This window comes from Lontra canadensis, unplaced genomic scaffold (assembly GCF_010015895.1).
Source record: "Lontra canadensis isolate GAN:19392208 unplaced genomic scaffold, GSC_riverotter_1.0 scaffold189, whole genome shotgun sequence".
Lineage (NCBI taxonomy): Eukaryota > Metazoa > Chordata > Mammalia > Carnivora > Mustelidae > Lontra > Lontra canadensis.
The window spans coordinates 576,644-602,028 of record NW_022631183.1 but is presented as its reverse complement, the minus strand read 5'-3'; the positions used below and the strand labels follow the sequence as shown (position 1 = coordinate 602,028).

At 43.2% G+C, this 25,385-nt stretch overlaps 1 protein-coding gene across 1 annotated transcript in view; it reads right to left on the bottom strand.

Annotated features, from left to right (window-relative positions):
* Window positions 1-2,772, bottom strand: part of UBE2D2 (ubiquitin conjugating enzyme E2 D2) — a 61,086-nt gene extending 58,314 nt beyond the window's left edge. The window contains exon 1 of the mRNA XM_032847461.1: window positions 2,292-2,772. Coding sequence (XP_032703352.1) covers window positions 2,292-2,315 — 24 coding nt within the window. The 5' untranslated portion in view covers window positions 2,316-2,772. The remainder of the gene's footprint in view (window positions 1-2,291) is intronic.
* Between the last annotated feature and the right edge of the window lie 22,613 nt (window positions 2,773-25,385).

Sequence of the window (25,385 nt, the reverse complement as noted above, 5' to 3'; positions counted from 1 at the left end):
TTTTCAGAGAATGATAATTGGGAAGGTTCAAGACCAAGATCAATTATATAAGCCAACTAAGTTTTTTGGGGATTCCATTGTAAATACATTACTAGGGCCAAGAAGATGGGAAGGACTAGTCTTACCCATACCTAGGTAAGGCTGCATTCAACTCAGAACTGGTATTACACAGATAATTTGGGGAAAAAATATCTATTCTGTTTTCACAATCTTATTGACGAGTATACCAAAAATAAATTTTATTTTTCTAATCCCTGGCAGTCTCAGAAGTTGAGCCATACTTTGCAGAGGGCTCTAGGTTATAAACCAGGGGAGGAAAGGTGAATACTCAGTTTTAAAAGTTCAAAGTATCATTACCTAAACTTGGTTTTCCTTACTAAAATTTTTATAAGAAGATATTTTAGAGAAGATCTAGAGAATATGTAGTAACTCAAAAGAAACCACATTACTGGGGAAAGTATATTAGAGATTAAAATACATGTTTTGAGTTACCTTTTTCTCTGAAAAAAATTAACAACTTATCAATTAATGTAGAGATTAAAGGGTTTTTTTTTAAGGGTATATTTCTTGATCTGTAAGTTACCACACATACTCTTCTTCAGGTTTTAAAATAAGAACAAGAGGAGAGGGGAAGTTTAAAAAAAAAAAGAGCACAGTCTTCTACAGCTATAATCTCAAACTCTCAAACTGATAACTCCCCAACTAGACCATATAAGAACCCAGTTAACTACTAAAAACCTTAAAAATACACATATATTTTTATTTGGATCATGATTCCTTAGTGTGCTCCTGCCCCTTAAATAGTTCCTTAAGAAATCTTCCGTGAAGTTTCAAGCTCCTTTTAACACATAACCTGCTTCATTTTAATAGAAGATTTACTCGTCTGAAGTCTGCCCTTCTTCATTTGTTAGAAATCGAAGAAGTCCAAACAAGCTGGTAAGGATCTAACCTAATTTACAGTAACTGTTGGGATTAATTCCACATGAAAGGTCTCTGATCATGAATGACATGAAGACCGACTGCAAACTGAGATGTTTTAGTTGTCCGACAGTCTGCATTTTCTCTGAGTTTAGGGCAAGGTATTTGTTCTCTTCCCCTTGCAGCTCCATCCCATTCCTCCCTATGATAATCCCAGGATCTTCTTCTAAGTGGCTAGAAATTTAATAGGGCTTCTCCAAGTAAAACACCAATCAAAAATCACCAGTAGTACTTCCCCACTTTTAAGAAAAAGACATTATAGTGAGTGGCACCAGGAGTGTTACATATTGGTGGGACCCTAAATTTTAAGCCAAGCCCATAATATAGACGCAGTATAAGGAAAATCTTCAAATAACTAAACAATCCTTCATCTTAAAGAGCAAAGACATCCTTTCTAATGGAAAAACGGAGCAAAATTCCTTCTAAATTAAAAGGATCTCCCTGAACATATCACCTAATTTAAACGTTAAAATCCACTGCATGAAGATACTGTAAAAGGAAACTTTGTGTATTCCTTCAGTGGTCTTCAACGTTCAGGTTTCTACCTCTACCCTTGAAAATTTAACAGCTTACATTCCCGTAAAAGTGTAGTTTCTCACTACATTTGGCAACCTCAAAGAACAAAACGCTTTTCTTTCCACTTCCCTCCTCCCTCAAAAGAGTCACGTTTGGTTTTTTGTTTTGTTTTCCTTCCGAACTTCCTACTCTTAAGTTTCTGGACGAGCAGAGTGGACCGAAGTGTGCGGCCGCCAAGAGGTAAGTGAACTCAAGAAATACTTGTGGATGGAACAAAAAAGCTTCCTCCGTCTGCCTGAGACATGGGCTCCAAGCTCGGCAGCTCTGTGGAGGGAACCAGGGCAGGTGGGCGGGGGTGGGCGGGAGTGGGGGTGTAGGGGGACACGGGCAGACTTGGGGCGAAGAGCCCTTTCTACTTCTGTCAATGGGGCAGCTCAACGCACCAGCCCCAGCTCCCCCTCCCGGCATGGCCGGACAATGGCCTCTCTAGCGCAGCAGTCCCAGGCCGGGCAGAGGCCCTGGGACTCCATACCGCGCGGGGCCTAGAAAGAAGACCAGGGAGCAAAGCTGAGCGGGCTAGCGCACCTCCGGCCTAAGCGCGGGTTGCGCGCCGGGGCCTCCACGGGCGCCATCACTGGGAGTGGGGTGTGAAGGGCGCCCGGCAGGACCATCGCCGTCGGCAGCCGGTCCGAAGAGGCCGCGAGCCAGGCGGAGGCGACGGCGGGAAGTGCAGGCCGCAGCCTGCTCAGCTGGCCCGCCCAGCGGCTGGAACCCTCAGCCGACCTCCGGCCGCTTACCTTGTGGATTCTCTTCAGAGCCATCGTGGGAGGCGGGTGGCGGTGGCCCCCGGGGCGGGGACGGGGACAGGGGAGGGACGGGGAAGGGGCGAGGGGGCGCGAGGCCGCCTCGGTGATCGCGGGTCGGCAGGAGAAGATGGGGAGTTCGGGAGCGCGGATCCGGCAGGACGGACTGAGGGCCGAGGCCCACTTGGCTCCTGAGCCTGCCGCAGCGGTCACCGCATCACCCGGCGGCGGCCCCTTTATGCGCTGCCGTCCGAGCCGCCGCCGCCGCTACCGCCGCCGCCGCCGTAGCTACCTCTTCTACCTAATCTCAGCGCCGCCTCCTCAGCAGCCGCGGATCCCTCCGCCGGGGAGCAAGAGCCCAGGCCTCGGGCTCGGCCGGCGCCGTTCAGTGGGACAGCCAGAGGGACTGCCCGCTGCAGGTGGACCGAGGGACGCGCGGGCGGACGGGCGGGCGGCGCCGCCGGGGTGGGGCCGCCGGAGCGCGGGGTGGGCCCAGGCCGAGGGGCAGGTCGGGAGGCGCGGGGATTGGCGGGCTAGGGGAGGGAGGGCCGGACCGCGCCGGCGGCGGAGGGATACGGGCCGCCCCTGTGAGTATCTTACGTGCTGTCCCCTTCGCCGCCACGGCCGCCGAGAGGATGACGCCGCGAAGCGCAGGGGAGAGGTCTCGCGAGATTCGTGGAGCGGACGGTAGCTGCTCGCGCGCTGGGACTCTCGAGTCACTTGGCTCTGGTACCCCACGCATATGTCATCGAAGATCCATAAACGTTTAAAGGTGAATGTTTTCCAGATCACATGGTCAGCGCCATAGCATAGGCTGACGCGGAAGGAGGTACTTAGATCCAGTGCAACATTCCCTTAGGAGGAAGGGACTTGCCCAAGGTCACACAGCTCTACAGAGGCAGAGCTGGGACTTCCTGAAGTCCACGGTCTTATCAGATCCCTTTCTAGAAGCCAAGTGGTAACAGCCTGGGCACCTGCTGGGAATGTGTTTCTTTCAGCATGCCTCAGGCATCCCTGAGACCTCTCTAAGCAAGGCCCCAGCAGGATGACAACTTGAATGTCTCTTAGCCACACACATGTCACTTGTAGGAGAGGTACCCAGACCTTGCTGTGCTTGGTGAATTCTTACAAACAAGCACTGCACCAATTACCTCAAAAAACGTGCAGGAGTTAAAACCAACCGTGTGTTTATCACCATCAGGAGCAAGCCTAGAAAACTTATTCTGTAGTTGCTTTTTAGGAGGTAAAGGCAACAGCTGAATTCACTGAGCAACTAGTGTGTGTTGAGCCATAAGAGATATAAGGCCAGGCCTAGGCTGGGAGGTGCTTCTTTGGCTGGAGACACACTGGAAAATAAAGATTATTTTCCTGGTGGGTGATACCCAGATTCTCAAGTCCATCCCAATGTTTTCTTTCTTTATTTTCCTTTCTTTCTTTAAAGATTTTATTTATTTGATAGAGAGTGTGCATACAAGCAGGGGGAATGGCAGGCAGAGGGAGAGGGAGAAACAGGCTCCCCCACCCAGCAGGGAGCCCTATTCAGGGCTTGATCTTGACCTGATCTGAAGGCAGACGCTTAACTAACAGCCACCCTGGTGTCCCCATCCTAAAGTTTTCTGATTCTAAAACTGTGTTCTTCACTCTATCTGGAAGAAACCTTGGAGCTCATTGATTCTAACCTAAATTTAGAGAAGTTTTAGAAACTGGAGCTCCTAAGGGAAAGATCCTGCCAAATATTACATAGTAGGTCAGCGGCAAAATTTATATTGCCTCACCTACTTGAGTAAAGAAAGGTTGGACCAGTAGGGTAGGCCAACATGGGCACAGCTAATCAAAGGAGGGAAAAACTGCATCCAGTCATCCAAGGTGGGTGTATTTGAGCTTGGAGGTGAAGAGGAACATTACATAGTCCCAAATCTTTTCTTTCTAATAATTGTGATGGAATAGGTACAAAAATGCCCATTGGTCAGATTTTTTAAATCTTTTCTTCAACAGTTAAGGTTTTGTGTTAGAAAAATTATGTATTTGTTGCAAGAAATACAGATAAGCAAAAAGAAGGAAATAAAGCCAACCATACTCTCATCATTTAATGATTAACCATTTTGGACATTTGGTTTATGCCTTCCAGTCTTTTTTCCTTACATATAAATACCTACTTTTATTTGAAAAAAAGTAGAATCACGCCATAATACTATTTGGTAATCTGCTTGTTGTTTAAAAAAAAAAAAGAATTGTATGTGTTTAAGTTCTACAACATGATGGTTTGAAATACATAAACATAGGGGCACCTGACTGGCTCAGTTGGTAGAGCATGGAACTCTTGATTTGGGGGTTATAAGTTCAAGCCCAAAGTTGGGTATAGAGATTACTTTAAAATAAAATATTAGGGGCTCCTGAGTGGTTCAGTCAGTTAGGCTCCAAACTCTTGATTTCAGGTCTGGTCATGATCTCAGAGTCGTGGGATCAAGCCCTGTGTTGGGCTCCATGCTCAGTGGGGAGTCTGCTTGAGACTCTCTCCTCTCCCTCTCTCTCTGCCCCTCTCCCTGCTTACATGCCCGCACACACTGTCTTTCAAATATATCTTTTTTTTTAAGATTTTATTTATTTATTTGACAGACAGAGATCACAAGTAGGCAGAGAGGCAGACAGAGAGAGAAAGGAGGAAGCAGGCTCCCTGAGCAGGGAGCCCGATGCGGGGCTCGATCCCAGGACCCTGGGACCATGACCTGAGCTGAAAGCAGAGGCTTTAACCCACTGAGCCACCCAGGCGCCCCTCAAATATATCTTTAAAAATTTTTAAAAATATTAAAACACAAAATCTATATAGTGAAATGATTATTACAGTCAAAATAATGAAAATATCCATTGCCTTGCTTTTTTTTTTATGGTGAGAGCACCTGAAATCTTTGATAATCACATTTATAGATTTTATTTTATTTTAGAGAAAGAAGGGGGGGGGGAGTGAGTGAGCCGAAGGTGTGGATGGAGCAGAGCAGCAGAAGGAGAGGAAGAGAGAATCTCCAGCAGACTCCTTCCTGAGTGCAGAGAGTGATGTGGGCTGGATCCCACAACGCTGACATCATGACCTGAGCCAAAACCAAGACTCGGATGCTTAACCCCACTAAGCCACCCAGGTGCCCCTTAATAATATACTTGAAAAAAAATTTTTTTTAAATATTTTTAAAGATTTATTTATTTGAGAGAGACAGACAGAGACAGAGAAAGAAAGCATGAACAGGGGGAATGGGAGAAGGAGAAGCAGACTTTCGGCTGAGCAGGGAGCCCAATGTGGGGCTCAATCCTGGGACTCTGGGATCATGACCTGAGCGGAAGGAAGATGCTTAACAACTGAGCCACCCAGGCACCCCGATAATCTACTTTTAAACAAACAATATATAGTGAATTTTCCTGTGTCAATACACATTTCCACCATATTTTAACGTCTAAGATCATGTAAATGGACCATATTCATTTAACTGGTCATATTTGGGGGAACGTTGCTGTTTCCAGAGTTGTTTCCAATTTTTACTATTAAACATATTACTATAGTGGATGTCCTGTAGTTAATCTTTGTACAATTCTAAGAATCCCTCTTTAGAATAAATTTCTAGAAATGAAATTGCTGCATCAAAGAGTAATAAGATTTTGCAGGCATGTTCATGAGGAATATCACTTTATAATTTTCTCTTTTTGTAGTTATCTTTTTCAAGTTTTCATATCAAGCTTATTCTGGCCTCATGAATAAATTGGGAAATGTTCCCTCTTCTTTATTTTGAAACTTTGTGCAGAATTATTATTTTTCCTTCCTTATATAAATATCTGGTAGTATTCACCCATGAAGCCATCTGGCCCTGGAGTTTTCTTCACGGAAAGAATTTGATAATAAATTCAATTTCTTTAATAATTATGGGGCTATTTAGATTTTTCTTTTTTCTTAAGTCCATTGTGATAATTGTGTTTTTCAAGGAATTTGTCCATTTCATTTAAGTTGTCCAATTTATAAAATAAAATTACTCATAATATCTTATTGTTTCTTTATTATCCATAGCATCTATAAAGATGTTCCTTTTTGTGTGCCTGATGTTGGTTACTTGTGTTTTCCCTTTTTTTCTTGATAAATCTTGCTAGGAAGTTATCAATTTTATTAATCCTTCCAAGGAACCAACTTTTGACCTTGTGTTCTTTGTCTATTGTCTATTTTGTTGATTTCTGTTCTTATTTTTATTTCTCCTACTTATTTTGAATATAATTTGTTCTTCTGGCTTTTTAAAGTAGAAGCGTAAATCACTGATTTTATGCTTTTCTTTTTTTTTAAGTATAAGCACTTTTTAATAAAACATTAAAAGCACACTACTGGGGCAACTGGGTGGCTTGGTTGTTTTGGGCATCTGCCTTCAGCTCAGGTCATGATCCTGGAGTCCCTGGATTGAGTCCCACATTGGGCTCCCTGCTAAGCAGAGAACCTGCTTCTCCTTCTGTCTCTTGTTGCGCTTGTGCATCTCTCTCTCACATGCACGCTCTCTCTCTCTCTCTCTCTCTTTCAAATAAATAAATTAAATATTTAAAAGCACACTACTTTTGTTGCATCCCACAATTTTGATATATTTTGTTCTTGTTTTCATTCTGTATAAAATAGCTTCTAATTTCCCCTTTGACCAAGGGTTATTTTCTAATACGTTGAAATTTTCATCAGTCATCAAGGAGATGCAAATTAAAATCATAATAAGATGCCATTTCACACTCACTGAAATGGCTAATTCCAAGAATATTGATGACAATAAGTGGTGGCAGGGAAGTTCAACAGTTGGAACTCTCATACATTGCTGGTGAGAGTATAAAATGCTACAACCAGTTTTGAGAACTATCTGGTAATTTCTTTTTTTTTTTAAGATTTTATTTATTTATTTGACAGACAGAGATCACAAGCAGGCAAAGAGGCAGGCAGAGAGAGAGAGAGAGAGAGAGAGTTGGAAGCAGGCTTCCTGCTGAACAGAGAGCCTGTTGCGGGGCTCGATCCCAGGACGCTGAGATCAAGACCTGAACCGAAGGAAGAAGCTTTAACCCACTGAGCCACCCAGGCACCCCTGTCCAGTAATTTCTTATAAAATTAAACATACATCTATCATATGACCCAGCAATTCTACTCTTAGGTATTTACCCAAGAAAAATGAAAACATATGTTCACAAAAATACTCGTATACAAATGTTCCTGACAGCCTTATTCATATGTAGCCCAAAAGTGGAGACAGCCCAAACGTCCATCAATAGGAGAATGAGATGACAAATTATGAAATTCACACAACAGAATTTTACAACAACAACAAAAAAGATGAACTACTGACACATTCAACAATATGAATGAATCTCAAAACGATGATGTTAAGCAAAAGAAGAAAGACACAAAAGAGTATGAACTGTACAATTTTATTTATATGAAGTCCAGAAACAGACAAAACTAATTTTTGGTGTTTGAAGTAAAAAAAAGTGGTTGCCATTATTGGGGAAGTGATTTGTCAACAAAGGGATCAAGGAAATTTTCTGGGATAAGGGAAATATTCTATATATTCTTTGGCGTGAAGTTTACACAGGTATATATACACAATTATCAGGACCTCTGGAACAGAACATTAAAGACCTGTGCATTTTATTATACGTAAATTGTGTGTATATATATGCATGTTATGTATATTTTAAAATAATATTGAATTTTGTATGCAGAATTTCTAGGTCTTCCTATAGAATAGATTTCTCCTAGGGGTGCCTGGGTGGCTCAGTCAGTTAAGCGTCTGCCTTCGGCCTAGGTCATGATCCTGGAGTCTTGGGATAGAGCCCCGTGTCTGGCTTCCTGCTCAGTGGGGAGTCTGCTTCTTCTCTGCCTCCTTTTCTCTCCTCCTTTCTTCTCTTCTCTCTCTCCCCTTGCTTGTACTCTCTTTCCCACTCTCTTAAATAAATAAATAAAAAAAATATTTTTTAAAAAGAATAGATTTCTCCTTGGGGTGATTTTCCCTTTTTTCCTCCCAGTCACTCCACATGGATCTTAGAACCCTCAGTTTACCTTCCATTATCCTACTAAAATTGTGAGCACACTGCATTTGATCTCCCTTTTTGGCTGTTAACCCAATAGGTCAAGCATGATAGCATTTAAAGCTTTCCCTTGGCAAAGCATTCCCAGAGAAGCTGATTGCTATGTACTGAGTAGAGTACAGCCCAATCAATTTGGGAACTCCCTACTTTTAGATATTGCCCCTATAGGTGAGTTCATTGTATCTTATTAGAATGACTGGAGAAGGAGTATTAGGTAACCAGGAATTGATTTTATAGCTGCATCAATATGATCCCTTTTTGTGATATTTTCAGGTGTACTTTTCAAACATTCCAAATTATTTAAGATAGTACCACCATTCGAGGCTATTAGAGGTTATCTATTAGAGCCAAATCCATTTCCTTGTAAAGCTAGGCCTTGAGTGTTTCAAGTAGCTCTTTTTTTGAAGGTCAGAAATCAGAACAGTGGTCTACCAAAGGAATTGAACTCAATTTTACACGCTTTTCAAGCAGTCTCTCTCTCATCATATCTGGTTTGGGGTGTGTTCTGCTACCAGCGTTTATCTTGTTGGGGTCTGTCCCCATATCCATGCCCTACTTCATAGGAATTGCTAACTAAAAAAATGACACTTTCTTATGTTTGTTGGCAGCCTAGTTTTAGCCCAAAAGTCATCTTTCAGGAAGCATTCCTGACCAGTTCCTGAAGACTAGATTAGGGGCTCTTAGATTAAAGTTCTGCCATCAGAGATTGATCACACTTTATTGTAATTGTTAGACAACTGTCTCCTTCAATAGACTGTCAGTTTCTGGAGAGCAGAGATATCGTCTCTTTTGTTCCTCTTTTCATCACCAGTGCCTGGCATATCAAAGACACTTGTTGAATGAATTCATGAATGACTGCTGAATAATGAGCAGCCCAAGAAAACCTCCTTTATACTCACAAGTTGTTGGGTAAGACAGTTGCTCCCTTAAACAAACAACAAACAAAAACACTCCATGGTATTCCAAGACTTATTGCCACAGAGCTACAGTCTAAACCAGGTGTAGAGGGGCTCAAATTCTCTAGCAGGAAAGAGAAATACTGTCCCTACTCCGTCCTTGGAGAAAATATCATTATGCAAATATGGACTTCTTCCAGGTGAAATAGTCTGAATAAAGGAGTTGGGCACACTTGAGCTTCTTCCTTTGCTGAGAGGTAGTGTGGTGCCGTGACTTGGTGATTTAGAACCAGGTCTTTGCCATCAGTGGGTTCGAGCCCTACTCTGCTATTTACTCATAGCATGCAGTTTGTGCAAGTTACGTGACCTCTTGAAACTTGGTTTTTCTTGTCCATAAAATGGGGGTAATATTACCATCTTCAGGGGATTGTGAGATTAAATAACAAAAGGTCGATATAAAGTTCCTGGCCTGAAGGAAGTGTTCACCAAATATTACTTATGATGATGATGATATGATAGTTTTCCAGAGAAAAAGCAGTATCATAAAACACTGGTCTCAGCCAATCATTTTCCCTTGAGAGAAGTCTACAAGCTCAGTCCCTGTGAAGCTGGGGGAGGTGGTCTGTTTTGGGCTCCCAGAGCCCTCAGCCATGGCCTTTTCTTGTGGCCCCTATGGCTGGAATGAGACTGCATCAGCAAAGCAAAGTGTGGATCACTTCCTGCAGGGTCAACCCATACTCTGATAGGTGGCCATCTTGGGGCTTTCAGCCTGGAAAAATAGCAGCCAGGTCATTCACTCTAAAGACAGTCCTCCCAAACTCCCTCTGTATCCTAAAGAGGAGGTGGGAAGATAAGGAACACTTGAATGGAAGGCTACGCATATACAAATTGTCCACCAACTCTCTTACTCGTTGACTTTTTAAAAAAAAGCTTTTACTTATTTGAGAGAGCCCGAGAGAGAGAGAACACTGCACACATGAGTGGGGGGGGGGGGGCAGAGCGAGAAGCAGGGTCCCCACTGAGCAGGGAGCCCGATGCGAGGCTCGATCCCCAGGATCCTGAGATCATGACCTGAGCCAAAGGCAGACGTTTAACCCACTGAGCCCCCCAGGCGTCCCTCTCTTATTCATTATTATTTGGTATTATTCAGAGAGAAAGATTAAACAATTTTAAAAGGTGACTCTGTTGGTTTTAAGCCTACTTCATAAATAAAAGATTTACCTAGCTGTGAAAGTGGCTTACACAGCAAAGGATGTGCACAGATCCTATAAAGTTATCGTGTACATGTGTTGTGCACGTGAGGGGGAGATTTGTACAGATAAGAACAGAAAAGGACACCAAGTTCCAGAAGTGTTGGGACCCTGGGAGAGAAGGACACGGGGGCTGTCCTGGAGGGGGAATGGGAGGGTCTAAGGACAATGAGGCAGAAGAGACTACAGAGCCTAGTAAAGTCCGGAGTTCTGAGGACTTGGTTCTCACAGTCTGTAGCTTAAAAGGGCCCAGCCTCTTCACTGCTGGGAAGCAGAAGAGGACCCAGAATTTGAAACCTAATGGCTTTAGCAGCAAACAAGATGTGTAGAACATCTTGTGTTCTCAACAGTGTGTAGAGATGACACAATATAGATGATATATGTGTATATGCAAAGAATAACATCTGTATTTGGTGGTTATCTGAGAGGGAATTATGAAGGACTTTTGCTTTCTAAGCCACACATTTCTGAAACGTCCAATGGTTTATACTGAGCATGTATTATTATTATATAAAGTGAAAAAGAGTTTTAAAATCTAATAGCATGTAAAAAGCGAAAACTTGAATATGACCTAACTAGTCATCAACTGGCAGAGGTTAGAATATTGATCACAGATTCATCCTACAGAATACTATGCTAGCCTGAAAAGTATAAGTTAGATCCATATGTCCCATTATGGAAGAAATAGCACAATACTGTTGGGTTTAAAAAAAAAAAAAAACTGTAGTGAAATGTAGTTGATATAATTCCCTTTGGGTGGGTAAAAATAAAGCCTCAGTGATGTATATATATAAAAATCATGGGCTTGTGCACTTGAGATTTGCACAATTTAAGTTACAACTCAATAAAATGTTTTTTTTTTTTTAATCTTCATGAAATTCTGTTGTATGTGTCTGTGTTTGTGTCTGTGTGTATATGTGTTAGTATGTGCACAGAAAAAGATCTAGGCAGAGGCTCCTGGCTGGCTCAGTGAAAAGAACCTGTGGGGGTGCCTGGGTGGCTCAGTGGGTTGAGCCTCTGCCTTCCGCTCAGGTCATGATCTCTGGGTACTGGGATCCAGCCCCTGTGGGGTTCTTTGCTCAGCAGGGAGCCTGCTTCCTCCCCACCCCCACCGCCTGCTTCCCCCCCCACACACACACACCCTCCGCTTTCCTCCCCTCAACCGCCTGCCTCTCTGCCTACTTGTGATCTCTCTCTCTGTCAAATAAATAAATAAAATCTTTAAAAAAAAAAAAAGAAAGAAAGAAAGAAAGAAAGAACCTGTGAATGTTGACCTATAGGCTGTGAGTTTGAGCCCCATGAACTTTAGGAAAAAGATTGAGACAGATGAAGACCAAATTTTTAACAGTGATTACTCAGTTATTCCTGGGGAACTGCATGGGGAAAGCGAGGGAAGATTTATTTTTTGCTTTACAGATGCCTACATTATTTACATTTTAAAATACTGAGCATGATTTGCTTTTGTTATTAAAAACAACAACAAAAGAAACAGAAAAAAAATTATTTGGCTTCCGCGGGGTTTCCTAAATCACCTCATTGATGCTGCTTTCCCTCCCACTTCGGGGTAAGGAACATGAAAAATGAGAACATACCAAAACCTTCAGGCTAGTCGTGCCCAGTCTCGATAATGGTGTTGCTGATGGCCCTCCAATTTACACTGAGGACACTGAACTTGTTGGTTGAAGTCCATCTTGTTTAACCAAGAAAGCAGAGAAAACTTTAATGCTATGGTTTCGCGATCTTGTAACATCGGCCCTCCTTTGGGGAAAGAATCGGGATTCAGCGGTGAAGCTCCGCGTGAACGTTATCATATTTTAAACGTCTATTGTTACCGACGCCCTAGAAGCTTGCCTTTGGAAAGATTCTTGTTCCAGTAAAAGTAAGCCATTGGACACCAGGTACGGAGATCCTGGTAGGCGAGGCTGGTTTTGAGAAGCGTCCGCCAAGCGGGAGAAAGCAGCCTCTACCGCGCGGCCCCTCCCTCCAGCCACCCGCCTGGTTTTGGGCCGGGTCCCCGGGCTCCAGAGGGGCGGAGCCGAGCACCCCCACCGCAGGCGGTCGAACAGCGCACTCCCCCTGCAGCCCGTCTCGCGTGCTTTCCAGGAGCCACGCGGGTTTAGATGGATGGTTGGGCCATCTTCAGGAAGGTGAAGAACCAAAAATAGGAGCATCAAATGGGGCAGGGAAAGGGGCCGCACCCTGCCGAGCTTCAACCGTCAGAATAATGGTGGCAACTAGTGGATCACGCACGTCCATCATTAAGGCTTGAAAGAGGGGGTGACTCGCGGGGTTTACCTTTTTTTCCAAAAGTGAAAATTTCTTTAATATGTTTCATTATAAAAGTAACATGTGTATTGTAAACGAGTAAAACGATACAGAATAACAAATGGTTTGTGTCTGCCTAAACTTTTTTTTTTTTTTTAAGATTTATTTATTTATTGGAGGGTGGTGCGGGAAGGGGCAGAGGGAGAGGGAGAGAGTCTCAAGCAGCCTCCCCAGTTAGCACGTGTCTGTCCAAACTTTTTTTTTTAAGATTTTATTTATTTATTTGACAGAGAGAGATATCACAAGTAGGCAGAGGAGCAGGCAGAGAGAAAGAGGAGGAAGCAGGCTCCCTGCTGAGCAGAAAGCCGGATGAGATGCGAGGCTCCATCCCAGGACCCTGAGATCATGACCCAAGCCAAAGGCAGAGGCTTAACCCACTGAGCCACCCAGGCGCCCCTGTCCAAACTTTTTAATGTAATTATTGTGTGGCTATATATACACACGGTATGACATAGTGGTTAAGAATACAGGCTGACTTTGACAATCAACCATTAACCTGGACCTCAGTTTTCTCAAATACAAGATGAGGATAATAGTAACTGCTACTTAAAATGTTTTTGCGTAAGTGGACTCATGATACACATAAGGGTCTCTACATTCACTGTTTTCAACTTTTTTGAAATATTTATAGATTAACAGAAAGTTCCAATGTACCCTTCTAGTACAATATCAAAACCGGGAGATCGATGCTGCTATAATGTACATATCATTTAGTGTCATTTTATCCCATGTGCATATTCTTGGAACTACCGTCCTTGCAATCAACATGCAGAGCTATTCCATTACAACAGTAATCCTCATCATGAGACCTTTTCATGGTGACATCCACCACCCTCCACCCCAACATCTCTAACCCCTGGCAATTACTGATCTATTTCTATTTCTCAACTCTGTAATTTTGTCACTTTAAGAGTGTTATGTAAATGAAATCATACAGTATGTGACCTTTGAATTTGGCTTTTCTTGCTCAGCATAAAGTCCTTGAGATCCATCCAACTTGGGTGTATCGACTGTACCAACATTAGTTCCTTTTTATTTCTGTGTAGTATTCCATTCTATAGTGTACTTATTCCTTTTTTTAGAATATCAACACTTTGCAATCTCTAATGAATTAATTGATTGAGGCATGGAGCATACATGGATGCTAACTTTTTAGAAAGAGACAACCAGACACTATGTGCTTGCTTTCTTTCTTTTTTTAAGATTTGTTTATTTGGGAGAGAGAGAGAGCACACACAAGCAGGAGTGGCAGAGGGAAAGGGAGAAGGAATCTCAAGCCAGCTCCACGCTGAGCAGGTAACCGGTAGCAGGATTGGATCCCATGATCCATGAAATCATGACCTGAGCCGAAACCAAGAGAAGGACGTTAACCGACTCTACTACCCAGGGACCCCAACACTGTGTGTTTTCTGTTATAAGTACACCACACCAGTTATGCAGTAGTCCTTTTTTTTTTTAAAGATTTTATTTTTAAGTAATCTATACACCTAATGTGGGGCTCAAACCCACAACTCGGAGATCAAAGGTTGCATGCTCTACCAACTGAGCCAGCCAGCCACCCCAATCTTGCCATCATATCTCTACATTCTACTCTAAAATAACAGGGAGTAGAAAGGAAATCATGTCAAGACTACCCCTTGCAGGGGCGCCTGGGTGGCCCAGTGGGTTAAAGCCTCTGCCTTCGGCTCAGGTCATGATCCCAGGGTCCTGGCATCGAGCCCCGCATCAAGCCCGCATCGGGCTCTCTGCTTCGCAGGGAGAGAGAGCCTCCTCTCTCTCTCTGCCTGCCTGTCTCCCTGCTTGTGATCTCTGTCAAATAAATAGATAAAATCTTAAAAAAAAAAAAAAAAGACTACCCCTTGCAAATGCAACCAGGAAAATCCAGATTGTGAGAAACTGCATGACAAACATCACAATTTCTTCAGCAAATAAATTGCAAATGAGCACCTTCTCTCTCTCTCTCTCTCTCTCTCTCTCTCTCTCTGTCACACACACACACACACACACACACACACACACACAGGTGGAGGAAACTTAAAAATCAAGGGAAATTTAAAAATCCCCATCAAAAACTTGTACATACTCATAGAGCATTATTAGTAATAGTCAAAAAATGGAGACAATCTCAGTGTTTATCAGCTATGAATGAGTAAACAAAACATAGTACATTCATACAACGAAATATTGCTTAGCAAGAAAAAGAAATGAATTAATACATGCTACAACATAGATGAACCTTGTAAGCATGAAAGTGAAAACCTTATAAACATGACCAGTGAAAGAAACTAGTCACAAAGGACCACAAATTGTATGAGTCTATTTATATGAAATGTCAGAATAGGCAATTCCATAGAGATACAAAGCAGACAGGGAGAGATGAGAGAATTGGGGAGTGATGGCCAAGGGGAAGGAGTTACTTATGGCGGGGGGAGGACAGTGTTCTAAAACTGATTGTGCTGATGGATGTACAAGTCTGCAAATACATTAAAATCTATTAGATTATACTCTCTAAGTGGGTGAATTGTATGGTATGTGATTATGTATTAATAAAACTGTGAAAAAATATTTGAGAAGCATATCAATCAATCATAATGTGTGGACCCTACTTACATTCTGATTCAGACAATTTAAGAAGATACCCGTGATAAAATTGGAAATTGGAGGGCACCTGGGTGGCTCAGTGGGTTAAGCCTCTGCCTTTGGCTCAGGTCATGATCCCAGGGTACTGGGATCAAGCCCGGAATCAGGCTCTCTGCTCAGTGGGGAGCCTGCTTCCCCCTCTCTCTCTACCTGCCTCTCTGTCTACTTGTGATCTCTGTCAAATAAATAAATAAAATCTTTTTAAAAAATTGGAAATTGGAACACTGACTAGATATTTGAGGATATTAAAGATTTATTCCTATTTTAAAAGTGTGATAATATTGGGGTGATTTTTAAAAAATATTTTATTTTTAGGGACACCTGGGTGGCTCAGTTGGTTAAGCCGCTGCCTTCAGCTCAGGTCATGATCCCAGGGTCCTGGGATTGAGTCCAACATCGGGCTCCTTGCTCAGCAGGGAGCCTGCTTCTCTCTCTGACTCTGCCTGCCACTCTGCCTGCTTGTGCTCACTCTCTCTCTCTCTTTCTCTCTCTGTTACAAATAAGTAAGTAAATAAATAAATAAAATCTTTTAAAAAATATTTTACTTTTAAGTAATTTCTACACCCAATATGGAGCTTGAACTCACAACCCAGGGATCAAGAGTCACATGCTCTACCAACTGAGCCAGCCAAGTGCCCCTATGGTGATTTTTCTGTTAGTGTTGTTTCTTCCAGAGATACACACTGAAATACTTACAGATGAAATGATGTCTGGGATTTGCCTCAAAATAATATAAGAAATAAGTAAGTGGGAATACAAATGAAACAAGACTTCCTATGAGGTAGTAATTGTTGAAGCTGGGTGATGAATGCATGAGAGTTTATTATAATCTGCTTTTCTACCTTTTCAACATCTATCAATGTTGAAAATTTTCCATAATAATAAAAATACATATCAATAAATATATTTTCATGTCAATACATGAAGACCTACTTCATGCTCTTTAAGAGCTGCATAACCTCCCATATTTATTTAATCCGTTACCTGTGAGAGGACGTTTGGATTGTCTCCAAATATTCAATATACTAAATAATACCTCAGGAAATATCCTTGTACAAATGTCTCTGCCCAAGTAACTACTATTTCCTTAGAAAAAATTCCTAGAAGTGAAAGTGCTAGGTGGGAGGATGTGCATGTTTTAGATTTTTTACATATGGAGAGATTATTCTCTAGAAAAATCCGTGAGGTTATCTGTTTCCCAACACTTCCAATAATACGTTGGTCATTAGCAAGACTTTTCTTCTTTTTGCTTAAGTTTACTGCAATATAACTTATATTCACTCATTTCAAAGGTACAAGTCAATGATTTTTGGTACATTTATAGAATTATGCAAACATTCCAGGAACTAATTTTAGAACTCCTTTATTATCCCATATCTAGTCACTCCATCAAACTCCCAGTCCTAGGCAACCATGAATCTACTTCCTGTCTCCATAGATTTGCCTTTTCTAGATGTTTCACATAGACGGAATCATACAACATGTGTTCTTTTATGTCTGGCTTCTTTCACTGAGTATGTTTTTGAAGTTCATCCATGCTTTAGCATGTATCAGTATTTTGCTCCTTTTTATTGCTAAATAGTATTCCATTGTATAGATACACCACATTTTGTTTATGCATTCCTCACTTGTTTAATACATTTGATACATTAATTGATTGATAATTTATACATAATTGATACATTAATACATTTGAGAAACAACAGAAATTCTGTTTCCACTTTTTGGCTCTTACAAATAACACTGCTATGAACATTCACTTGCCAAATCTGTGTGGATTTATGGTTTCATTTCTCCTGGGTAGATTGCTGAAGGTAGAATTGCTGTGTCCTCTGAAAATTTTAATTCAACATTTTGAGAAACTGACCACCGGTTTTCCAAAGCAGCTGTACCATTTTACATTCCCACCAGCAGTGTACGAGGATACTAGTTTCTCCACATTGTCACCAATCCTTATCTGCTTTTTTAAAAAAATTATTATTATGTTAGAGATGTCTGGCTAGCTCAGTGGGTGGAGTATGCTACTCTTAATCTCAGGGTCATGAGTTCAAGTCCCACATTGGGTATGGAGCCTCATATATATATATATATATATAATTATTATTATTATTATAGTCATCCTAGTAGGTGGCATCTCATTGTGGTCTTAATTTACATTTCTCTGATGGTTAATAAGGTTGAACATCTTTTCACGTGCTTATTGGCTATTTGAATATGTTCTCTGGAGAAATATCTAGTCAAGTCCTTCACTCATTTTTTTTAAATTTTATTTATTTGACAGAGAGAGAGAGATCACAAAGAGGCACAGATGCGGGGCTCGATCCCAGGACCCTGGGATCATGACCTGAGCTGAAGGCAGAGGCTTAACCCACTGAGCCACCCAGGCGCCCCGTCCTTCACTCATTTTTAAAATTGTATTGTTTGTCTTTAATCCATTTATTCTTTGCCAGTGTGAGAGGTGAAAAATTGTTTCCATTTACATTTATTTAATTACCATTAAATTGGACACTTTTTCACATATTTATTGGCCAAATATATTTTTTTATTTGAGAATTTTCAGTGCTTATAAGAGCTCTTTTTTTTTTTTTTTTTTTTTTTTTTTTTAGATTTTACTAATTTATTTGACAGAGAGACAGCCAGAGAGGGAACACAAGTAGGGGGAGGAGCAGAGGGAGAAGGAGAAGCAGGCTTCAAGTTGATTAGGGAGCCCACCTAGGATCATGACCCAAGCAGAAAGCAGAGCCACCCAGGCATTCCTATATAAGAGCTCTTTTTACATGAGAAAAGATTAAAGCTTTTGGGGAGGCCTGGGTGTCTCAGTTGGTAAAGCTTCTGCCTTTGGCTCAGGCCCTGTCCCAGGGTCCTGGGATGGAGCCCTGCATTGGGCTCTTGCTCAGCGGGGAGCCTGCGTCTCTCTCTCCCGCTCCCGCTGCTTGTGCTCTCTCTCTCTCTCTATTAAATTAAAAAAATTAAATTAAAAAAATAAAGCTTTTTAATTACTTTTTTAAATGTAATTTTATTTTACTTTTTTTTATTTGACAGAGAGAGAGAGCGTGAGAGAGACAAGCAGGAGGAGCGGCAGAGGGAGAGGGAGAGAGAGAAGCAGACTCCCCTTTGAGCAGGGAGCCCAATGCGGGGCTCGATCCCAGGACCCTGAGATCATGACCTAAGCCGAAGGCAGACACTTAACCATCTGAGCCACCCAGGCACCCAAACCTTTCTTATACATGTTAAAATTACTTTCCCAAATTTTTCATCTGACCACAGCAACTGTGCATGCCATCTTCATACAAATAATCCATACAGCTCAGGGTAATTAGGCTACAGACCGACACTTGATCCTGCCCAAGAACACCTAGTAATTGGTCCTAAAGTCAGCTGATCTCCCCATGACATTCACCATCCTCTATCCTCTAGCCATACTGAAGCAACCCATTGAAAGCCCCTCTCCCTTGATTATGGCATCAAGTTCTGCTCCAGAATAATCCCCTGCAAAGAGATACAAAGATTATAAGACTTTTACTCCCAACTCACCCTCCTCTTCTAACAAGGGCCTGAATAATCTCATTTATTGAGCACCGTCCAAGTGTTCCAGACACTTTGCTTCAGCACCGTATACAGATCGTTATCTCTATACTGTTGTGTTCCTCAGGTAACAGATGAGGAAATGAAGCTGGGGGGGAGGGGGCATTAACTCACCCAAGGTCACAGAGCTAGGGAGTTGTACGGCTGGGATTGGACCTAGGAGTTGTGTGGCTGGGATTGCACAAATCAGATAGACTCCAAAGACAGTGCTTTTGCCCACTGAGCTACATTTCTGCAAGTTTTGTAGCCACGGCTTTCTGTTGGCTTCAGCTGTGCTTGAGAAGAAAGGCCAAAGAGCCAAGGCTGGGAAATATCCACCCGGTGAATATTTGACATTAGGAAATGGACTGGAGATTCAGAATCCTACTGCCCCACACTGAAATGGAGGATGATTTTTCTCAAGGGTGGCTCAGTTTTCTGTCATTCTTTCAACAAATAGTTTCTGAGCATTTAAGAACCCCTGAACTATGCCTGGCACGTGTCAGGTGATGGGCCAATAAATATTTGTTCCATGAATGAATAGATGATTGAGTAAATGAACAAATGGGCATCTCCTGTGTTCCAAGCATTGCGCCAGGGTTTTGGGATACAGTGAATAAGACTGACTTTAAGATGCTCATGGTTAAGTGGAACCATGATATATAGGGACCATAATATATAGGAACATGATATATAGGAGATAGATATATAGATGATATAGGAAATTATAATCCTGAGACAAATACATAAGAGATTATAATCCTGTGGGATAAACTCTATGGCATCAGCAAAAACAGCAATCGTTTTTACTGCACTTTGACTCTAAGCTTTGCCTCATTTAAATCCTCTTGACTACCCTATGAGGTGAATACTATTTTTATTTTGTGGACAAGTAAACAGTTTCCAGATGAAGAAACTAAGGCTTTGGTAGAGATAGGCACAGGGACCTAAGCAGCATAATGGAGGGGTCCTAATCCAGCTTGTGGATTTCAGAGGAGTCTTGGAAGGGAAGACATCTCATTTGAAGCCCAAATTAGAGGTAGGAGGTAACCTGGCCTGGGCGAAGAGAGGCTGCCTTTCCAGGCGAAGGGAAAGCATGCACAAAGGCCTGTGAGTTAGGGGGAAATAGCTGTGGCTTCTCCTTCTGCAGCATTAGCTTTCATGGTTCAGAAGTCCCAGGGCAATGCGCCTGGGTGGCTCAGTCATTGAGCATCTGGCTTCGGCTCAGGTCATCATCCCAGGGTCCTGGGATTGAGCCCCACATCGGGCATCGGGCTCCCTGCTCTGCAGGAAGCCTGCTTCTCTCTCTCCCACTCCCCCTACTTTCCTCCTCTTTCGCTGTGTCTCTCTCTGTCGAATAAATAAATAAAATCTTAAAAAAAAAAAAAAAGTCCCAGGGCAAGCACCTGCCAGCTCTTCCCATCTTCCCCCAAAGACCTTTCCGTCATCTTGTAGACCATAGCCTGTAACCGGAGTGCCCTTTGAGAGTACCAGGTTCCTCCAAACATTACCAGGCTTCTGGGAATGGGTGGCTACACTGAGGCCTGTCATACTCACAGGGCGACCAGAGCAAGATCACTGTGGCCACCTGCTGACACTAAAGCCAGATAGGAAGTCAAGCATGTGTGTATGTGTGCAGGGCCCCTTGGTGAGCCACCCCCTCCCCTAAAACTATCACTTAACATGGCCATCAGAAGGGAGACAAAATCCCTCTTACAGTCTAATTTCAACCGTTTCTACAGCCTGTTCGGCTCCCTCGCGAGTTCTGTACTGAGGGGATGTAATTTTTGTTTTTTAAATATTTTATTTATTTATTTGATAGACAGAGATCACAAGTAGGCAGAGGCAGGCAGAGAGAGGAGGAAGCAGGCTTCCTGCTGAGCAGAGAGCCTGATGCGGGGCTCAATCCCAGGACCCTGGGATCATGACCTGAGCCGAAGGCAGAGGCTTTAACCCACTGAGCCACCCAGGCACCCCGAGGGGATGTAATTTTTAACGCCCTCTGTAGCTTTTCCTTTTCCCACTAGGTTCCAGGTACAGTCTGTCAAACTCGGTGGGGGGTGGGGGAGAGAAGGCATCAGAGGGGATAGGAGTGGGGGCACCAGCCACTCTTTCTCGACCCTGCACTTATCTCTGGAAACCCAGGTGCTGTCTGCTGGCATCCGGAGGTGGGGAGCTGAAGGGAGCATTCACACTTGGCCTAGCTTTGGAGTGTGGTTTTCTCACCTATTTCCATCCAAATCTTTATATGTCTCCCGTGGAGGCCCTGGGGGACTATTGGCCCCTTCCAGAGGAAGGAGACAGTAGGGTGATTGGACTAAATCTGGAACTGGGCCTCTGTCTAGGGTTTAATAATCATCACAAAGGTCTTCCTGGCTAGGGTACAGGAGTTCGGAGCCTCCTAAGGGGATTTCACATTTAGGATTCTCAGGCCTCCTTTGATCCCCTACCCCATGCTGAGGGAGTATCTAGGCTGGGCCTTCAGCGATGGCCACGTAATACATAACTATGGTTTCTTACCACACTCAGTACCAGATCTTCAACACTTGGTAATAAAAATAGCTCGCCTTTCCTGCGTGCTTATTAGGCACCAAACCCCTCACAACTATTTTGGGCAGAAGATACTGTTACAGATAAGGAAAAGAAAAAAAAGGCTTAGGGTCTTTAACTGCTCCCAGTGACAAGGCACCCAAAGGGCTGGGCTGGCACTGAAAGCCCAAGCCAGGACTCTGAAACCAGTGCTTTCTGCCTCCCAGACAGCTGCACCTCCAAACCTGTCCATCTTCCCCCTCCTGCTGGTAGTTCATATTCCCCTGACCTTGTATCAGGAGTTTTTCCCAGGCCCTTCTCTCACCTCTGATCCACCCACTGGGATTTTCAATAGCCCATCATCAATCATTGTCTCTCCAATTATTCCAGACCCTCCTAGGGACACAAAGGGATTAATTCCCCAATTTATCTTCAGAGCTCTTATTCTACCACTGGCTAGCTCTATGGCCTTAGTCAAATCACTTGGCTCCTCTGTGCCTCAGTGTCCTTATCCATACATTGGGAATAAAGCAATATCTACCTCCACAGGCTTTGGTGAGAATTGAAATCATATAATGCCTGTAAGTCATTTAGCACAATGTCTAAAATGAAATCCCAAGGAAAAGCAGAATGGTTTAGGTCATCAGTTTAGTACCACTGACCCTAATCCACCACTCCCTAGGGATAGGCTTCCCTCCCCTCCTAAAGATCCCTTGGGGGGTCCTGGTTGGTGGGGAACTAGGACAACATACTGGGAAGCTGGAGGAGGGGAGCCAACTGGTTCCATATTTATATGAAATATTTTCTAGCTTCATATCCCAGGACTCCCTAGAAATAAGTGCAAACCCAGGTTGGCTTCCTTTCCTCCCGTCCACACCTCTCCACCAACTGACAGCTTTATCTCCTAACTTGACTCTTAAAATCTTTTTTTTTTTTTTTAAGATTTAATTTATTGGGGCACCTGGGTATCTCAGTCATTATGTGTCTGTCTTCGGCTCAGGTCGTAATCCCAGGGTCCTCGGATCGAGCCCCGCATCAGGCTCCTTGCTCAGTGGGAAGTATTCTTCTCCCTCTCCCTCTGCCTGCTGCTCCCCCTACTTGTGCTCTCTCTCTCTCTCTCTGTCAAATAAATAAATAAAATCTTTAAAAAATTAAAAAGATTTAATTTATTTGAGAGAGAGAGAGAGAGAGAGAAAGTGTGTGTGTGTGTGTGTGTGCGCGCGCGCGCGCATGCATGCACACAGAAGCAGGGGGAGGGCTGGAGAGAGAAGGAGAAGCAGACTCTGGGCTGAACAGAAAGCCTGATGCAGGGCTCAATCCCAGGATCCTGGGATCATGACCTGAACCAAAGGCAGGTGCTTAACTGACTGAGCCACCCAAGTGCCCCCTTGACTCCTAAAATCTGACACTAAATAGTTGCATCTATATTTTGACAATATAGTTAAAAATGGGGGCGTCTGAGCTCCCCCTGCTTGTGCTTGCTCTCTCTCTCTAATACAAAAATAAAGTCTTAAAAAAAAAATGGATGCCCTTTGACCTAGCAAATCCACACCTAGAAATGTACCTTGAAATAACTAAGGGACCTTGTGAAGATTTTGTTAGAAGGATGGTCCTCTTGTGTTATTTATAACCAGAAACAAGCTGTGTGTCTAATGATAGGTGATGGGCTACACACACACACACACACACACACACACACACACACATCTATCTCTAACGCAACACTCTATAGCCATTACAAATTGTGCAGCAGAAGGTTTTAGTGATTGGAGCAAATGTTCAGAATATGTTTTGTTTAACTTTTCATATTTTTGAGGAAAATGATAAAATTCATACAAAATATTTCTTTTTGTTGCTTATCTGTGGCTTCTAATTTATTTGTAAACAAGCATATATTTATCCTGTAATGAGAAAAGAAAAAGCCCACATTTGGCAAAACTTGGGTAGAGATGGTAGTTGAGAGACTGGCTTTATATTTAGCTCCTGGATGGATTCCTGGCTCCCTGTGGCCCACTGAACTCCAGAATAAGAAACCCCAGCAGATCTAAAAGTTTGGGTCAAAAGAAAAGCAGTAGCAACAAAGAAGACCCAAGCACTTCTGTGGTCTCTTTTTGGATACTCTTTGGCATCAGCAGGTGTGTATTTGGTGATCTGGAGAGTTGGGGACACCACCAGTCAGGGCCAAGGAGGGCACTTCCCTTTTTTTTATTTGGACAATTGATGCTTTCTCATTCTCATACAAATGGACCTCCAAGACAAGTCCTCAAGGAGCTGCCTTCCATCCAGTGGGTCCTTTGGTGTCCACTGGCACCTAAAGGTCTGAGCTACCTCCTCCAGAGGTGCAGCCTTCCCATCTTTCTCCCACTGTTGTCCCCCCTCCATTGTCCTCTGTTCAGGTGATGAACCCAGGCTATCTGTGAGGGGGAGGAGAGGATGCTCATTTCTACCCAGGGGTGCTGTGAATGATGACTACAGAGATTGACTGGGGGTAGTTCATATTGGTTGGGGAGTCTGCAGAAGACTTAGAGGATAAGCTGGACACTAGACTTCTTTATCTTCAACAGCTTCTTGAGTGAGTATTTTTTGAATGCTCCCTGCATGTCATGTTTAGCACTAAGCACTTTCACAGTATCATCTGATGCCATTTGAGGCCTCTAAGCACTGCACAGCATCGCCGGTCCCTAGTTCACATAATCCTCTTATCCCACTTGTCACATCTTGTGACAAGTCATCAGAGATGACTGACTCATCTCTGTCATTAGACTGTGAGTCCCAAGAGGGCAAGAAGGACACTGTTCTATATGTCCCATCTATTGAGCATAGCCCAGACCAATGTTTAGAACACATATTCATAAGTACTGGGGAAACTCAGATAGCTGGGAAGGGGTTTAATACTCCATGCCCCTCACTTCTGTGAGATTGGCCCAGTTCAGTGGAGGCTTGGGATGACGTGATTGGTGGGTGAGTTCTGAAGGACATTGGGCATGATTATGGGAGTACCAGCTTATCTAAGGAGTCTGCTGGGGTCCATATTACCCTCAGAGACTGTCGATTCAGACCTCCATCAGCTCACATGGTCCCAGATCTGGTTGGTCTCCTCACATATGCTTGTCTCTGGTTTTCAGGGGACCAATGCCAATGAACAGGTGACTCAGTGCCATCCGTTCCCACATCCAGAAAAGTCGCTCAGATAAGTGTGCAGCAATAGCCTCTAAGAACCTGTAAACCGGTCTCTCTGGAGACCTGACCTGGTTCCTGTGCCGGGTGTGGTGGTCAGGGGGGCTCCTCAGAGCCTGGTCACCTGTTGAGCTAACGGGTGAGGGAAACTCTTTTTATTTGCTCCTCCCTCCCTGATCCTCTTCTCTTTTAATATCCCAACCCAATCAACTCCCCAGGTATTTCTGTCCCTTTAAGCACAGGATGCTCAAACATATTCATAACTGTGACCTATTGTTCCTTAGTCTTTCCATTTTGTTTCTGATAACGCCAATTCTGGGCATCTTCAAACTTTGGAATCATGGTGGGGAGGGTTTGACAGGTTTCTCTCCTCAAAAGTGAGGAGAGAAAATGCGGAAGGGTAGTCAGGTCAAGGCACAAAGAAGTCTGTGATAAAACCAACGAAGGATGTGGGGAGGAAGAGATGGGAAATGACAGGAAATGAGACTGAAAGGTCCTTGCAGGCTAAGCTAAAGGTTTGGACTGGATCCTAAGGGCAGTCAGAACCCATCGAAAAGTCTGGGTCAGTGACTATATTCCAACAACACAAAGAGAAATGTTCAAATAGCTGATATGTACTGACC